The sequence below is a fragment of the Postia placenta genome, assembly GCF_002117355.1.
Source record: "Postia placenta MAD-698-R-SB12 unplaced genomic scaffold POSPLAscaffold_4, whole genome shotgun sequence".
Taxonomy (NCBI): Eukaryota; Fungi; Basidiomycota; class Agaricomycetes; order Polyporales; family Adustoporiaceae; genus Rhodonia; species Rhodonia placenta.
This window is the reverse complement of record NW_020169835.1, coordinates 748,863-765,987: the sequence shown is the minus strand read 5'-3', so window position 1 is coordinate 765,987 and position 17,125 is coordinate 748,863. Positions and strand designations below refer to the sequence as shown.

The following is a 17,125-nucleotide window of genomic DNA, read 5'->3' as shown; positions in this document are numbered from 1 at the left end:
TGAAAATTCTCACTCATTTTGGAGGATATTCGAGTGACGCAACCCTTTCAACACCCATCGCGAAAACACAACGGGCGCTTGCATGTATCCTTTGCGTGTTCCAACGACCAGCCTCAGTCCTCTTTTGTGGATATCTTCGCTCGCAATCACAATGCTTTCACTGCGTGCCATCCTAGCTCAACAGTACACCACGCTCGGGGCTTTTTGTGATGTTCTTCTATATCAGTCCGTTCTACTGCTCTTAGGTACATGTTTCTAGATCTGGTTACATGTTCGAGGGAGAAGACACATCTAATGGGGCGCGACCACAGGATCGGGTGCGGCGCTGCTAATAATACAAACATGCCAATGACCCATATCGCAGACTATATCTGTGGTTACATGCTTCTGCTTCTGCTGCAAAGGCCATGCGCGCCGCAGGCGTTGACGTCAACCCTGGGATCCGAGAGGTCGACGAACGCGCGTCCAGGAATAGCGCGGCTGCGGATGACGAGAGGTGCTCCCCCTCAGGAACGCGAGGAGAAGTCCGGGATGATGCGTCGTCGGGCGGCAGCAGGACGCGGCGATCAGAACGCAGGGCGATAGTGCGGCGCAGGCACGAAGGGACCGTAGGGCGCGGCGAACGGCGCGGGGTGCGAAGCAGGCATAGACATAGACATGGGCACGGGCATGGGCATGGGCATGGGCATAGGCTGTGGAGGACCAGGCATAGGCAGAGGACCCATGTACGCAGGCGGGACAGGGGCAAACGGGTATGGCGGGGCATGCGCGCGAGGCGCATGGTGGGGACGCGCGGGCGCGAAGTGCGGTGTGGGCGCCGTAGGGGGCGCCCACCCGGGCGGGCATGGTGCCGTAGGGGGCACACGTTGGGTGGGGGCGTTGGGCAGCGAGCCGCGCTGCTGGATGTACGACTCCCGGAAAGATTGGGCGGGAGGCGGCGCGTGCTGCTGGTGTTGTTGAGCGAAGGGGTAGTGGCCGCGCGGAGGCGGCGGGGACGGGGCGAAGAAGGGGGGAGGTGCGGTGGAAGAAGGGGGGGCCTGGTACATGGGGGCGTTCTGCGTGGGAGAGACACGAGAGGGAACAAACTGGTATGTCTGGGGTTTTGCGGTCTTATCTTGATGTTTTTGGTGTTCGTGGCAGAGCCTTGTCTGGTTTTTTTGTGATGGTTGGTGTTGGTGTCCGAGACGAGATGCATAGGGGTTAGGCTGGAGACTGTGCAAGTTCTTGTTGGGAGACCTGGTAGGCTGAAGGAGAGGCTTTCGGTACTGGGGAGATGGCTTCGCAGGCGAGACCACCGGAGACACAGAGTCAAGAGTAGAAGCAGGAGTCAAGCTAGCAATAGTCAAGCAAGCATCCACTGGAGGCAAAGTCTCAGCGTCATGAGGATGAGCGACGGCGGAAGACTTGGGCTGTGTGGGTTCGGCTTTGGGCGGCAGCGGGACATGTCCGAGGACCTTCGCATTGGCCTCCGCTTGCTGTAGGATCAGCTGGCGAAGTAGTCGTCGCTTCGGCGGGGTCCGCAGGGCGGGCCGGGAGGGAGCAGTCGAAGCGGCGAAGCTAGTAGCGAGTGGTGCGGGCAGCATCTTGCACTTGTGGCCTTGGCAAACGACCTTCCAAGCGATGGTAAGGACGACCCAGTCATTGTTACGAGACCGAGACGTCGCAGGCGCAAGAGATGAAGCCAGGAGTGCACGCGGAAGCCAGACCGAGAGGTACAACTCGGGGTAAACATTCCCGAAGAAGAGCCGCGTGAAGAGAACCCGTTGAAGAGCCCTAGTCTTGAGGTCATCGACTTTGACGACGGCAGACGCAGGAACTAGAACTAGACTGGTGGAGGCCGCGGCTGGGCGGACAGGCAGCAGCTGGAGGATGGCTTTGAGGCACGCGTAGTACGGTGAGACGTAAGGAACCACGTCCCAGCATTGCGTATAGATGACCAAGGCACGGCAGACGACACCAGCGCTCGTGAGAGGCAAGAAGTGCTGAAGAAGAACCGCGACACGCGACGTGTATGGAGACGGCGACCAGACGATGACATCCACGACCGAGTACTGATTATCGTCCCCGAGCGCGAGGAGACAAGTGCGCAGGACGGCACTGAGGGGAACATACTTGGCGAGTTCCCAGCAGCGAGTATACAGAACAAGGTCAGTGCACGGGAGCAGGTCGATGACTTGAGAGTCGAATGCGCGTATCACGGATGCATGGTCAAGCACTTTGGAGAGGCCTGCGAACTCAGAGGTAGTGACGTTAAGAACGGTCGGCACGGGCGTGGACGGTACAAGAGTCTTCGTCATGCTGATGCTGCTGCCCCACCCGTAGAACTGGTGGATGGGGACCCGCAGCGACTTGCTCAAGACCTAAAACCAAGGGTGAATAGCGATTTATGCAAAGAAAATGACGACGTACATTGTTCAAACCGGTGAGCGAGAAGACCGAGCGCGGTGCGGGTACGACGAGACGGGCCGGCTTTAATGACAAAGCGTCAGCGAACGCTCTTGAGCACGATACGAGGAAGACGTACCATGCCAGTAGGAGTCATGATCATCCTGTTTGCCTTGCTGCTGACTTGACGGGGGGACTTGACTGGCGAGCCACGAACGAGGCTCGCGCTTTGGACGATGGTGTCGTAGGTGACGGTGGTGATATCCGCGCCCAGGAGGGCAGAGGAGATGAGGCCGAGGGCGAAGCGAGCTGTGTTTGCAAAGAAGGACATGGCGGTCTAGGTGAAGAGAAGAGCGAGATGTAGACGAGGATCTTATACTCGGGAAGGGCGACAGGGAGGCTGACGGTGAGGCTGACATGGAGGCTGACGATGAGGCTGACATGCACACAAGAGTGCAGGTCGAGCTCGCGCTCTCCCCCTCAGTGGTCACCGCGGTCTAGTTTCTTGTTAAGTGAGGAAATAACTCATCTGAACTTTATGGTTTCTGCGTAGCAAGTTTGTGTTAGCATACAGGGTGAAGTCGTCATACCTGCGTTGTGCCGTCTCAGTACCTCTGCCCCAAGCCCACGTTCACGTAGCTAAGCAAGTCGGGTATTTTGATCATTGCCTTCGCTGTGGGTTCTTGCGAACAGAACGCCTAGCAGTCGAGAGGGGCTGACGAAGGAAGTTCAAGGAACTCAAGCTCGGAGGTATCAAAATAGTCAATGATGTGGGTGCACAGGCGCTTACTCTACCGAATTAGGAAGGCGAATAAGATGGACTTCAACATCGCTGTCTTATTCGACCGCTTCAAGTCGACCACGGTGTGCTCTGTCCACGATGTTATTTCTAGTCTCTCCTTCAAGTCTTTCCTTAAGCTCTACTACTTTACAGATTGTTGCCACGCATGTTGTCGTCCAACTTCTCCTGGCAGGATGTTGCGTGTCGGCTTGTTTGTTCATGGATTGGTCCGAGGCGAGTTGCCTTTCGCTCCATCTTTGATATGTTTGACCTGATTGTGAGAGGTGCAGGGGAAGCCATTGACAGGGTCCAGGGCACTCGGCAGATACATTTGGTTTGTCTTCGAAGTGACCGTCTCACTTTGCCGTGCGGTCCTTCAGCTGTTGGCCTGCTTTGGTCTGTGGACAAAGCTTTCCAGCTTCGACTCATGGACTTCGTCTGTTCGTACTCTACTTATGGTAAGCTGCGCACCACTCAGCTTGAGCGAATATCTGACGCCTTCTCAAAACGTGTCCTGACCTCCAGGCCCAACTTCGCCCAAGCGACATCTGGCCCAGGAATCCCGACATCTACGAAGGGGGTAACACGTACTTCTCTAAACATACCGTGAATTTTGACGCGGTTGCACTTGAGTTCGAAGATATCGGCGCACTTCGGGATCGGTGCCATACGCTTGTTCACACCGTAGCTATTCTCATGGCTAGAATCATGGAACGCGACTCTCGTATCAGCCGTCTTGAAAGGGACCTCTCTGCAGCAAGGTCCAAACAAACCATACTTGAAGGAGAAAAGACGCTGTTGCACCGGGAGCGCCTTGCCGTGATAAATTACGTCCAGCGTCAGAAGGACGTCCTAGCAACCACGAGGCAGCATGTCCGGAACCTTCTCGTCGGCACCCTGATACTCTGGCGATATAGCTGCACCTTGTCTGGTCTACTCTCTAAGGCGCTGCTAGACCTGCAATCGTCAACCCGTACTCTGGAGACTCTTAATGATGAGCGTGAACGTGCCGTGCTTCGAGACAACACGCAGACGGCGGCTATCAGTGCTCTTGAGACCCGCATACAGAAACTGGAGATATCCTGCGATATTCGGACAGCGGATGCTAAACAGTGGTTCTCCATATGTCGCTTCGTGCTCTCAACTCACTTCGTCAAGATGGATGAGGCTATTTTAGCTCAAACGCGCTCTAAGCAGACTATGGCTGGACTCTTGACTCTCATGCGACTTCTCTGGCGGTATCTCCTTATCCTAAGGCAGCAAGCAGCGGAGGCAGAAGCTGCTCAGTCGCTGCGTAAGGAGAACGCTCACCTCGAAGAGTTATTAATCAAGCGTAATGCCAACATGCTCGTGCTCATGCGTTACAAGGATAGCTGCCAACGTAGGATGGAGTGCCTTCTTGTCTGCTTGCTCGTTCTATGGCGCTACACTCGGGTTCTCGGGCGACAGCTCGCGCAGGCCCAAGTCCGGCTGCTTGCATGTCCTGTTCTGTGCAAGCCCAACACTCTGGGGCTCGAGTATTACTACGCGGCATTTAGCCCTGGTGGCCTCTTACAAGTCACAGCAGGGACGGACGGCGCTCCGTCTTCTCCCTACCCATCCCGAGGACCCGTGCACGATAATGACGATATCGATCTATCCAACCGTCACCTGCAGGAACTTTCCGGACAGCAAAGGCTCGCCATTCGCTTCGCGCAGATGCACACCGCGTACTCATCGGTCGCAGCGCAGCGCGATGAGGTTTGGGCGGCGCTGCAGAAGGCGGAGGCCACTGTGGAACAGCTCCGAGAGGATCAGCGGAACACCACCCTTGCGTTGGCAGTACTCCACAAGTCGACGGTCAAGCTGACTGATGTGCGCGCCGTGAAAATGGCTCTCAGGCCAGCAGAGCCCCAATATGCATCCAGTCGACGGTTGACAGCGGAGGAACTATTTGCCATCGAGGCGAAGATCAGCGAGGTGTTGTCGCAGTACGCTCAGAGGGACGGCACCGCGGGTCCTGTACATGACGTGCACCGGCTGACGGCCGCCGATACCAGTATGGGACAGCATTTGACTTTGTCGGCAAACCTACAGCATGATGCTTTCTCATGGTCTCCACATCCTGAGCCTGCCGCAACCAGCCAAAGTCCCGTTCAGCGGGAAAAAGAGATTGCGAAGACGAGAGCACCCTGGCCGCACACTTGGAATGCTGATACGTTGCTATACACCCCGACGCCTGCCGCGGATGCAGACGAGGACCGGAGCTGCGCGCCAGATGATCTCGAGACTAGTATGCAAGAGCTTGCCGATCAGTGAGTTAAGATTCGTGCGCGTGCTCTTGAGCCTAATTCCTGATCCTTGCCAGCAGGCTTCAGCTGCTTGACTTCTACGACGAGGAAGAAGAGCTTGCAGACGAAGGCGTTACTAGCCGCGAAGTGACGATGCGAAGCCCTCCTGCTGAGACCCGCGTTCACAGCCTCGTGCGTCCGCTGTTTTCGGTCCCCGCCTTCAAGCCGGAGTTCCTTGCGCAGCCTGTCCCGTTCACCCCTCACGCGAGCTGGTACCAGAGCCAGTCTTTCTTCGGAAACATAGGAGGGCAGGCCGCCCCCTTGCGCAGCGGCCCTTCCAGTACGTTGTGGGCACAGAGAGCTGACGGGATGCCACGCGACCAATCCAGCCGTACTAATAGCGCACGAGGTACCTTCGGAAACCTACGCGCTCACGTATGAGCAAGTACACGGCTGCCTATTGCGTTGAATGCCGCCATGCGTATCCCTTATTCTGATGTAGCTGCCCCCTTATCGATTTGTCTCTTTTCTTCGTGTGTACTGGCCATAGACGGGGTGATATCCCCAATCATGCGTAGAGTCAACGTATAGATTTCTCTAGACAGTCATCTCATGAATACTATTCAGCATGTACAGTATACCAGAATTCCGGAGATCGTAATTGCTGTTCTCAGAAGCATGCGATTCGTGACTTCTGGGTGCGCCGCGATTGTGTCCAGTAGCTTATGTTCACAAGGAGTGTCTGGATAATGTATTGCACTTTCCGTCTCAGCAGAACTTCCCTGAAGCACAGACGCACATGAGAGAAAGACCTCACGGCTGCCCCTCGAGGCTTTTGCTGAAATCAAAGCTGAGATACCGAGAACGGCAAACCACGGCACCATGTCTTCCATTGGTCCTGCGAGAACAGCGAACATATGCATGCGTACAGAAGCCGGACGGTCAACAGGATCGAGTTGCCATAATCAGCTCACGTACAGCAGCACCATCGCACGTCTCGGGGCCAGTACCGCTGATAACGATCGAGAACACCCGCAGCCACAGATTTCCATCGGTGTGATCCGTGCGCGGGCCCCCTCAACTCTTGTGCAGGCAGACCCCATCCGGACGGGTGTGGCCGTGCATCCGGGCATCTCTTTCCTGTGGCGAACCGGTAACTCAGGGCCCCAGGGCGCCGGGGCGGACGCAGAGACGTGCTACCACAAGTGCGAGCCTGTGAACGAGAACGTAAGCCAAGGCGAGGCCGTGAGAGCGCGCGAGGCCATCACCCCGCGCGGTCGGCTGACGATCCGTGACCCACAAGGAGCGCCGAGGAGACGTCAAGGACGGCCGTGGCAATGGAGGAGATATCAGGACGAGCTTCCTGCAGGCTGGAGAGAGGGGGCGGCGGTGCGCGCCTGCGATCGGGCGCTGGCGTTGAATAGCCGACGCGTATTTATAGCGAGGCAGAAAATAGCACAAATGATATTTTGGGCATGAGGAGGTATGTATTCTGGGACAGGATATTTTTATGCAGGTATATCGAGCGTTGACGACGACGAGGGAGATGGGTGCCTGGACACTGGACGCTGGCGTCGATGTGCGGTCGTGACGGAGATCCGGAATGAACGTCTTCGCGGGAGAGAAGGAAGCGGGAGTACTTACGGGAGGATGCGCCGCAAAGGTCATGGCAAAATGAGGCCCGCAGATACGAAAGCCCCTGATCGTGCCTGGACGCTGACAGTGCAACACTGAGAAGCAGAATTGTTGAGCTGCTAGGAGAGTTTCTCGGGAGATTAAGTCAGCCACAACGTATAAGAAGGATCGTACACAGTACGCTGCCGGGTGCCAGAGCGTACGAAACGGTGCGCGTTCGTAGCGACCGCAGGCAGTCTGGAAGGCTAACACAGAAGCCGCGCCGTGATCCTGAACATGAATCTGGGAATGCGGACAGTCAGCAGCGCGGATGGCGTTCGATTGTGGAGCCCAGTCCATATTGTTCGGCGGCACCTATGCACAGCCTCGCAAGGTCCGGCTGCCTCCACTCCGTCGTTGACCGTACGCGTGCCTTCGGTCTCGCGGGGAAGGCCACATGCACGCACACTTGTCATCTTAGGCGATCTTCGACCCGCCGAGGCCGCCTTGAGATGTTTCCAGCCGGGGGTAACCACACGATTTACGCATGGTAGGAGCGGGACCGTGAGTAGCGGGCAGCCGACGGATGGCGGGGCTCCAGCGCGCGGCGGGGACAATATGAACGCGCAAGCGAATAGTGTCAACGGGGGCGAGAGAAAGTCGACGGCTCCGGGCTGGTCACTGAGCGTCGAAGGCCATTGAATGCCGCTGTCCACTTGACAACTGAATGTGTTGTAGTGTGAGACGGGATGCCATAAGCTGAACGTACTGATCGAATATCGGAATTACGCCGCACAATGCGACTGCGCGGGTGTGTTATTTCGCAGGCGCTTTGTTGCGCGCTACAATCAGTATTGAAATGCCGCCTACTCTTTGTATTGACGCTTCACGACGTTGAGCGCGCCAGTACAGTATCGGACTTTCGGCAGCACATCATCATGAATACTTCCTTGACGCCTCGAGGGCGTTCGTTAACGTCTGGGACCTGCGGGACCAATGGTGGGAACCGCAGAAATCGCGCACGCCGCTGCGCTGAGGTCATTGAATAAAGGCGCGTTTATGTCCACACGCGAAGACAGGCCAGCGTCAAGTACAGGAGCAGCCCATAAGCGAGCGGTTCCTTTCCGAGCAAAGAAACTCGGTATGGAAACAAACATGCTACACATTCATCTGCAAACAGCGTTGCCATGCGCTGACGGACTCGCAAAGACAAGAAGTATCGCACGGAGTGACATCGGGTATTTGAGATCAAAAGGGATGAGATGTGCCAACTCCCCCGGATGGAGTTCTTGTGAGAGAAGAGAAAATGGGGATTAATATAGCTTACATAATATTTACCAGCGGAAACTCGGCATGAAGGCTTCGATCGAGCTCGCATGTCGGAGATCAGGCACGCGGAGAGCCGACATCCTCGTTAACAAGCTGTGGGCGCCGATGGGTGAGACTTGGCGGTGGACAACCACGTCGGTGGGAATAAAAATGTACGGAGCTGAACATTGCAAGTCTGTAGAAAGGCTCATCCAGCGGCGATGTGCAGAATGGGCCCTTCAGCGGAGAGCAGGCTGTGCAGATACTCCGAAAGTTCGCGGAGAACGCGCTCCTGGTGTAAGCTGGAGGCTTCGTGGCTTCGCAGGCCTCGAAACGGACGCCGACGCTCTCTAACGGCGAGCGGAGAAGCCATGAAGCCATGATGGCATCCATGACACATCTACCTTGGATAAGATGTTCTTGCGTAATTGAGGCAGGACGAGCTGATGCATGGCTACATTGGGCCGAGGGGCCACCCACGACCCTAGCAAAGACAGTGGACGCGAGGGCGAGATGTGAGAACGCCAAGGCAAGCGACCGAGGACAGACGGGGGAAATAACAGGTTGATAGAATAGCATGGACGTTGAGTGAGAGGGCTGGGAAATGGAAGCGAGGAAAGATGGACGAGCGGCGATGGCCACGAAGGAGAATGCGAGCCGGGCTGGGGTCGAGATGTAGGAGACGAGGCGCAGATCGAGGCGCGATTGAGTACGGGGAATGCGTGGCTACCAAGCGACGATATACGGCAAGAGGAGCCAGGAACGAGCCGGGGGATCAGACACATCGAGGAGACTGAATGGCGAATGTGGGAAGAGGGGGCTAGGTACGAGATGGGTGCTGCGGAGAAACGGCAGGATCGGCTGAGAAACGGGTGCGAGTGAGGGCAGAGGGAAGAGGGAAGAGGGGAGGAGCCCCGCAGACGGCGTTTGTGGTTGTTGTGGCCTGCATGCGCCGGCGCGCGTCCGTGGCGCGGAGGACCAGCCGGACGTCCCCTTCAAGTGCTCGCATTCCTGCCTCTTGGTCACCCCGTCTCGCCCCCCTCCCCTCCCGCTGCCCCGCCCCGCCCCGCCACACGCCCCCGCCGCACAGCCCACGCCAATCACGCCCCACACCACCATGGGCAGAAGAAAGATCGAAATCCAGCCCATTACGGTGCGTGCCTCCTCCAGGTCGCCCAGAATAGCGGCCCCGGGTCCAGCGAGGCCGGCTGTTCCCCCCCATCTTTCTTAAAATGCTATATCCAGCTCGCTTATGCACTTCCTTACCCATACATAGCACGAACGCAACCGCTCTGTGACCTTTTTGAAGGTCAGTCTCTATTTTTGCATCCTTGGGCTTGGCATTCTCGTGCCTACTAATCCCGGTTATCTCATCCAAACTGACGCTCACCCGCACCCCACAGCGCAAGAATGGTCTCTTCAAGAAGGCCTACGAGCTCGGAGTCCTCTGTTCTGTCGACGTAGCAGTCATTATCTTCGGTGCGCTGGCATTTTTTGCCCTTTTTCTCCGCGCAGCACACCCATTCACATTCTCTTGGCATACACGTGCACCCCCAGAAGAGCGTCCTGGCCATCATGTAAAGCTGTACCAGTACTGCTCGACAGATGCAAATAGCATGGTCCAGCGTCATCTCCGGGTACGTCGTCAACCACACCCCTATCTTCCTCTCCCAGATCAGAGCCAATCGTGGCTGTATCCAGTTCGACGGAGAACGGGACACGCGAGGACCGCACGACTTCAGTGGACAGAAGCACGAGGAAGCAGCCGATGACGACGACGACGCCGAAGAAGACGACGGCAAGGGCCCGTCAAAAGAGCGCCGGGACTCGAGCAGCAGCAGCAAGCTACAACCCAAAGTGAAGATCGAGAGCAGTAATGGTTCCATCCCCATTCGTCCTGTCGCACAGTCTAGCAACGACGTGTCCATGACCATCGACGTGAGCTGCGCCCCGAGCCCCTCTGTGTGCATTTTGACTGATATGGATTTACCCAAGCTCAATCACCGCAACTCGCGCAGCACACCCACGGGCAGCATCTCATCGACGATCCCCACCTCCGGGGAGCGGCACAGCGTCATCCCGGCGCCCGTCGTGCGTGGCATATCCATAGCAGCAAAACGGCCACGGATTGAGGAGACGCACGCCCCCAGCCTGCCACAACTCCCGCAGGGAGTGAGTATCTCCTCGCTCGGCTCCAACCCGCCCTCCTACCCCTACCGCCTCGAGGTCGACATGAGCCAGTACCCCATGCAGAGCCACATCACCCCGCTCTCCGTCCCGCCGTCACACAGCGCCTCGCACCCGTCGCTGGCGCCGTTTTACAATGCCAACGTGGGCGGGATGCCGGGCCTGCCGGGCTCGCAGAGTGCGCCCATGGGCTTCCTCCCGCAGCTCCCGCAGGCGCCGTTCGACATGGGCCACGCGCAGCCGCCGCCGACACTGCGCACCGTGACGTTCCCGTCGCAGACGCCGTCGCCGTATACGCCACAGCAACAGCCCGCGCAACTGCACAGCGTATACGGGCAAGGACGCGCGCCGCACGGATCGCATTCGGGCGCGGCAGGAATGGCGTTAGAGCTGCTGGGCGTGGCTTCGGAGCAGGGTGGCGGCATGCAGACACAGCCGTTCGACTGGCCCGTGCATCAGCAGCAGTCAAATCCTGATAACGGTGGTGCGTCAATACTCTCTTTGTCTTTATCATTCTAATATCAAGGCTTGGCGTTACCTCATGGATTTTCAGGCGGCGGAGACGGCAGCTGGTTCGATTTCCTCACCGGAGGTGCTTCTCAGCCGAACAATATCCAGGCATCAAGTCTCTTCCCGATGCATAGTCGGCCTGCGTCGAATAGCATTAGCAGCGTCCGCTCGATGGCGAGCTATGTTCTCCCGCGCTCTCACCCGTCGAGTGGAGCAGTATCTCCAGATCGCGGCCTCAAGCGCGCGCGAGAGGACGATATCGCCGCCATGAGCGAATTCAGCGGAGACGGAGACAGCCATACAGGCCCGACCGAAGCTGCAATACGGCGGAGTCTCTCGGTCGACAAGCCCCCAAGTTGACGGTCCCGCGGGAGCGCCAGACGCACATAGCGACCCGCGCATGCAGTGCTCCGTCCGACCGTGGTGGTTCGGGCGGGCCAGGTACATTACAAGGTCAGCGCGTAATGAAAGGAATGGACTCTGTTGGTTTGACGTAACGTGTTGTTATTCGTATTCGCCGTGTACTGATTAGACATTCTATACTCCGAGTTGTTCTCTGGGTCTTCTGGACGTGAGATAATTCGTGGACATTACTAACGCTTTGGAGACAAAATTTATGCTATCATATCAGCTCATATGCATTCTGCGCACGCGATTTGGTGCAAGGATCGTTAGAACCCTGAGGTATGAAAGTTAAAATCTGGACAAAGTTGCTGGTAGGATGCACGCAGTGTGACATAGGCACGTGCTCCAACTGGACTTCTCCCATCACGATGAAGTTGAGTGGTCAGCGTGACATTGGGGTTTCATTGTCCGCGATCCTGTCGTTCGTCATTCTCGCAAGAGCATATCAGAACAAGGTCAGTGAGGTTGTGAATGCACCAAGAGTAGAATCTCCGGAAGCATCGGTTGACCATTACTGTTCAGCAGTATTGAAAATGGGTGCCAACGAATTGAAGGCCGATGCGCTCCTTCAGTCCAAGCCGGACTTTTCCCCCAGCACAGACGTGTGGTATAGCGATGGCAGCGTGGTGCTCGTTGCTGAAAAAACGGCGTTTCGTGTTCATGGCACCATATTGGCGGCACATTGTGAGATTTTCAAGGATATGTTTGCCATTCCCCAGCCCTTTGTGGCAGATCCGGACGCGGAGACGTACGAGTCTTGCCAGGTTTTGCGCCTGCAAGACTCGCCTGTCGACCTCAAACATTTCTTGAAATCTATCTACGACTTTTCGTAAGCGATCTTACTCCACATCCATGCCATTGGATTGAATCTGATGTCGCCTCAGTTATTTCCGCCCCGGAGCGAAGACAAAGTTTCCAATAGTTGCGGCAGTGCTCAGGTTGAGCACCAAGTATCAGGCTCCTGCTTTGCGACAGCGCGCCATCGACCTGCTTGCCACGGCGTATCCTTCAACGGCTACTGCGTGGCAGCGCAGGTCTTCCGATCGGCTCGTCCCTCCATTCGACGATGAACACCTAGCATGTATCGAGCTCGCCGTCGAGACCGATGTGCGCGTCATTCTCCCCGCGATCTACTATGCTGCCACGCGCGAACAGTTGTCCGGCGTGCTCGCAAAGTTGTCGAGGCTTGCAGTCGCTCCGTCCATCCAGTGGGACGTCTGCACCGACTTTCTGGTCGGCCGCGAGCGGCTTCTCCAGGCAGAACTGACTCACATACTCGCATTCCTCGATGCTAGTTTTTCACGCCCCAATTGTCAGACCGGCAATGACAATAACGTGTTGGCGACCATAGCGCGCAATGCTTTCCACAAAGTCGTCGGATCTGAACCATATCACCAGTGGTGCAGCGCAAAGCCTGGCGAGGTCGGCCCTGCTCTGCCGGTCTGCGCGACTTGTTGCAAAACCATCCAGCAGTCCATCGAGGCCGGCCGGGAGAAAGTGTGGGAACAGCTGCCTGGGTTCTTTGGTCTTCCCGATTGGGAGACATTGCAGGCAAGAGACGGACTGGATGATCCTAAATCCGCGTGAATGTCTTCATAATGAGAAGGATGGTGAGTCGTATAAGGTTACAATTGTAATGTATATCTCAGTCTTCAATTAGCGAGCGGATTTCTTGGAAGAACATTACATGTTATGTGTTGACGGCTCCTATCTCAACTGGGGTTGCACTTGTACGATAGAAGTCTTGACCATGCGCTGATAACAAATGATTCTACTATGCCTCGCTGCCATTCTCTACGTAAGCGTCACTACAATTGAGTGCGTCCTGCTACTAAAATGGTCTACCTCGGGCTGGTCGAGGTTGAGGTTCGCTCCTTACTTGACACTACGCGCGTGTGAGGCAATACTGATGTCATTTGAATATAGCTTCGGCACAAGCGAAGCACCTGTTCGAGGACATATGGTAATTGATGCCCTTGTTCGGTATCTAGGAAGATAGTGTGACCTGTACACGCATTTGCCTCGTGGGCGGGATAATAGCGTGATCTATACGCGTATTACCTTACGATGTCGCAGTACAAAGTATAAGGGACCCATGGCATTTGCACTCAATAAGCTTTCCTTTCGACCCTCTTACCCTGACTCGACGGCGTTGCCACGATTGCTAGGTGAGGGTACAATACATTTGTTTCTATGAGCCTGCATATTGAGCGCAATTCCGAACAGCTGTATCGTGGACTCCGATTCTAAAAACGTCGATACGAACAACACAACCCCACAGACACATCTGGATTTTACACGCAGCAGAGATGTCTGGTTTAGCGATGGCAGTGTGGTACTCGTGGCGGACAAGACAGCATTCCGTGTACACGCCACCATATTGGCAATGCACAGCGAGGTCTTCGGCGACATGTTTGCCATGCCTCAGCCTTCTGAGGCCGACCTTGATGCAGAGACATACGATACTTGCCCGGTTCTTCGCCTGCAAGACTCGCCTGTTGATCTGAAGCATTTTCTCAAGTCTATCTACGACTTCTCGTGCGTAGTTCCTTTTCATCTCGTTCAATCCTTTCTCAATGTTCCTGTCAGATACTTCCCTTTTGGGGTGAAAACCCAGTTTCCTCTCGTCGCAGCAGTGCTCAGACTGAGCACCAAATATCACGCACCTGTTTTCCGGAAGCGTGCCATTGATATGCTTGCCACGGCATATCCTTCGTCGGCTGTTGCGTGGCAGCGCAGGTCATCCGATCGCCTTGTACCCCCTTTCCCGGACGAACTCCTGACGTATATCGAGCTCGCTATCGAGATGGATGTTCCCGTTATCCTCCCAGCTCTGTATTACGCTGCAGCTCGCAAGGCACTGCCAGAAGCGCACGCCGAACTATCGAAGCACGCCGTAGCCCCGTCCGTGCAGCGTGATGTCTACACCAACTTCTATCTCGGTCGCGAGCGACTACTCCAGGCTGAACTAACGCATGTGCTCGCCTTCTTCGACACGGGCTTTTCCTTCCCAAATTGCCAAAATCGGCACGACTCGGAAGTACTGGACAGAGCTGCTCGCAGTAGCTTGCGCAAACTCGCCGGCCCTGATCCATATCACCTGTGGTGTAGTGCACACCCTTCAAAGGCTGCCTCTGCGATGGGAGTCTGCGTGAACTGTACAAATACTATCCGGAGTTCCATCCAGGCAGGCTGTCAAACGGTTTGGGAACAGTTACCAGGGTTCTTCGGTCTCCCCGATTGGGAGACTTTGCTAGGCATGGACGACGGAACGGACATCGTTGTGCCGAAACTAGAAGAAGAATAGTAGTGTGTCGGTTTCTAGAGATCGCATTGACTTCAAACAGAATACATGAGTCTCGATGCACGACGTGACTTACGTCCTGGCACCGGGTCTGTGAATCGCCACCCAATAAAGTGCACTCCTCCGGAGATATCATAGAGAGCGTGTAACGATTCCTGTGTGTATAAATATATCGTGGTCTACGTGATTATCGTGTTGTTAATGTCGTACTGTATGCTGCTGCATGACCTCCCAGAAGTACTTCTATATCTATATTCAACATTTACCCCACAGCTTCCCCTTCAGCACAAGATACCGTGAGATTAGCAACAAGACCACGCCTGCTTCCACTGTGCTGCCTGCAAAGGTAATGTGAACGTGAGTCGATACGCCTCACGCAAGTGACTCGTACCGGCATAAAAACCGACGGCGGTGTAGCCCCCCGTCGCGACGTTGATCGCACCCGAGATCGGAGGACCTGCGAGCGCGCCGAGGGCGAGCAGCGTGAACGCCATGCCCACGCGCGTGCCCACGTCCCATCGCTCACCCATGGGGACGATCGGCTGTGCGACGAGAGAGGCATACACGCCCGAAGACATACTGTTGCCTCAGGTCAGTCATAACCCATGCGAATTAAATATAAGGAAATTTTCACTTACCCATACACGATGGCGACAGCGATGTACCCGCCGAGGGAGTTCGAATACGGCCATGCGTACGTCAAAACGCCCGCGATAATGTTCGCGGGGATGATCGTGTTCATGGGCCCTGCGCTACGCAGTCAGACACGCACAGAACGGCGTAAGAGAGACGAGCGCACCAAAGCGATCCGCCATTAATCCAGCCGCGATACGGCCGAAGAGTGAGCCGGTGTTCGCTATGGGCAGCAGGTAGAAAGAAAGGTTCTGTGATATGCCAGCGGAGGATGCGCTGACGTCAATGTACGTTAGGACCTGAAAGGGGAATGGTGAGCGGATCGGGTCGGGAATGGAGGCACAAGGGGCTAACTGTATACAGCCCGAGGAAGTTCATGAAAGCAGATAGGCTATAGAAGGTGTACGCGGGCGACTTGAATGCACGCAGGTTGATGAAAGGGCCCTGGCGGGGCTTGGGTGGCAGACGGCGGTCTGTTGTCTGCTCGCATGAGTTGTATCTCGGTTCAGTATTTACGGATGTCTGGCTTACAAGGTTACAGATGCCAAGCGTGAAGACTAGAATAAATCCTATGATGCGCATGGTCCATGGGAAGCTAGGTACGGGTCAGTCACAATTTGGGGTCTGCAAAGACTTGGCTGACGCATACCCTACTTCCTGTATCAGGTTTTTGACAGCAATGGGGAAGAGCGTCCCGCCTATGCTAGACCCCGTCGCGGTAAGGCCGTATGCGAGACCAAGTTTCTTCTGAAACCAATGCGGCAAGATGCCCATCATGGGGCCGAAAATGGCTCCACATGCGAACTGCTCCTTCGTCGTCAATAATCCTCCTTCTAGAAATAATTTGGATGACATACGCCAACCGCGAGACCCTGGCACAGGATGAGCTGCCAGAACTCCGTACATTGCGCGACGAGGAACGTTGCAGTCACGAGGACCGAGGAAGCGATGAAGAGTGGAAGCTTGAACCAGCCCATGTCGAATAGGCGGCCGAAAACAAGACCTGGAATGAAGACCAGTGCGTACTGCTCGCTCGGCGGTCAGAAGAATCCCCCGTCACGAACACAGGGCACGGTGATCGCAGACCTGAACGGAACCTATCCAAGCCCTGTGCAATAGGTTTCGCAGAAAGTAGAACATCGGTCAGATCTCTCCTGCTGATTAAAACATGTGGACGTACAATGTTGAGGGAGGGACGTCCGGAAGCATAGTCTCCTCATAATACGCCTGAAAGACCTACGCTTTGTCAGTGTCGGGTTTCACGATTGAGCTTACGCTGACATACTCCCCACGCATTGACGAAACCGAATGTGGAACCAATCCCGCATCCTACCTGTAATCACGCCTCACTTGGCTGTCCTTGAAATGCTAGCGAAGACGGCATACCCCAAGGGCGACCATCCATGCCCGAAGCCCACCATCAGGGAAAGTCATGGCTAGCGACTCGTCGAAAGCGACGTCCTTCTCTGAGCGCTTTTCGTCTTTGGAGTCGATCTCTTCAGACGTCTTGTGGTCGATGTGCTCGTCGGACCCGCGGACGGTCGAGCACTGCGATAGCACCCGGTTTTCTTGCTCATGCATCTCTGGTTGTGTCGTAACAGAGGTTATGATGGTTCGTAACTCGTACAGCTGTACGCCAGTATTTCTTGAGTCTAAGCCGCAGGATCGGGAGGGTCAGCGCGCGTTTAGGTAGTCGATGGGCCAGGTCTTATACCCCACATTCGACCC

At 55.8% G+C, this 17,125-nt stretch overlaps 4 protein-coding genes across 4 annotated transcripts; 2 read left to right on the top strand and 2 right to left on the bottom strand.

The window, feature by feature from the left end:
- Window positions 1-566: 566 nt before the first annotated feature.
- Window positions 567-2,716, bottom strand: POSPLADRAFT_1054646 (hypothetical protein; the record flags this gene model as incomplete). Its single annotated transcript, XM_024480542.1, has 3 exons — window positions 567-2,360; window positions 2,410-2,469; window positions 2,525-2,716. The coding sequence occupies 3 exons, from the start codon at window positions 2,714-2,716 to the stop codon at window positions 567-569; spliced, it is 2,046 nt and encodes a 681-aa protein (XP_024340817.1).
- A 437-nt stretch (window positions 2,717-3,153) lies between these two features.
- POSPLADRAFT_1045156 (hypothetical protein) lies at window positions 3,154-7,027 on the top strand (the record flags this gene model as incomplete). Its single annotated transcript, XM_024478691.1, has 7 exons — window positions 3,154-3,249; window positions 3,360-3,500; window positions 3,547-3,624; window positions 3,692-5,460; window positions 5,517-5,776; window positions 6,230-6,825; window positions 6,953-7,027. The coding sequence occupies 7 exons, from the start codon at window positions 3,154-3,156 to the stop codon at window positions 7,025-7,027; spliced, it is 3,015 nt and encodes a 1,004-aa protein (XP_024340816.1).
- Window positions 7,028-7,347: 320 nt separating this feature from the next.
- On the top strand, window positions 7,348-14,767 carry POSPLADRAFT_1137888 (hypothetical protein; the record flags this gene model as incomplete). The annotated part of the gene is made up of 16 exons (XM_024484849.1): window positions 7,348-7,614; window positions 7,789-7,861; window positions 8,130-8,191; window positions 8,392-8,517; window positions 8,561-8,655; window positions 8,952-9,230; window positions 9,974-9,995; window positions 10,033-10,296; window positions 10,354-10,872; window positions 11,164-11,410; window positions 11,776-12,289; window positions 12,345-12,977; window positions 13,012-13,070; window positions 13,387-13,423; window positions 13,687-13,998; window positions 14,050-14,767. 16 exons carry the CDS (start codon window positions 7,348-7,350, stop codon window positions 14,765-14,767), a joined length of 4,227 nt encoding a protein of 1,408 aa, XP_024340815.1.
- Window positions 14,768-15,019: 252 nt separating this feature from the next.
- Window positions 15,020-16,831, bottom strand: POSPLADRAFT_1045154 (hypothetical protein; the record flags this gene model as incomplete). The annotated part of the gene is made up of 12 exons (XM_024478690.1): window positions 15,020-15,102; window positions 15,207-15,343; window positions 15,403-15,511; window positions 15,564-15,696; window positions 15,752-15,877; window positions 15,929-15,992; window positions 16,047-16,201; window positions 16,255-16,422; window positions 16,484-16,505; window positions 16,578-16,633; window positions 16,683-16,730; window positions 16,784-16,831. 12 exons carry the CDS (start codon window positions 16,829-16,831, stop codon window positions 15,020-15,022), a joined length of 1,149 nt encoding a protein of 382 aa, XP_024340814.1.
- Between the last annotated feature and the right edge of the window lie 294 nt (window positions 16,832-17,125).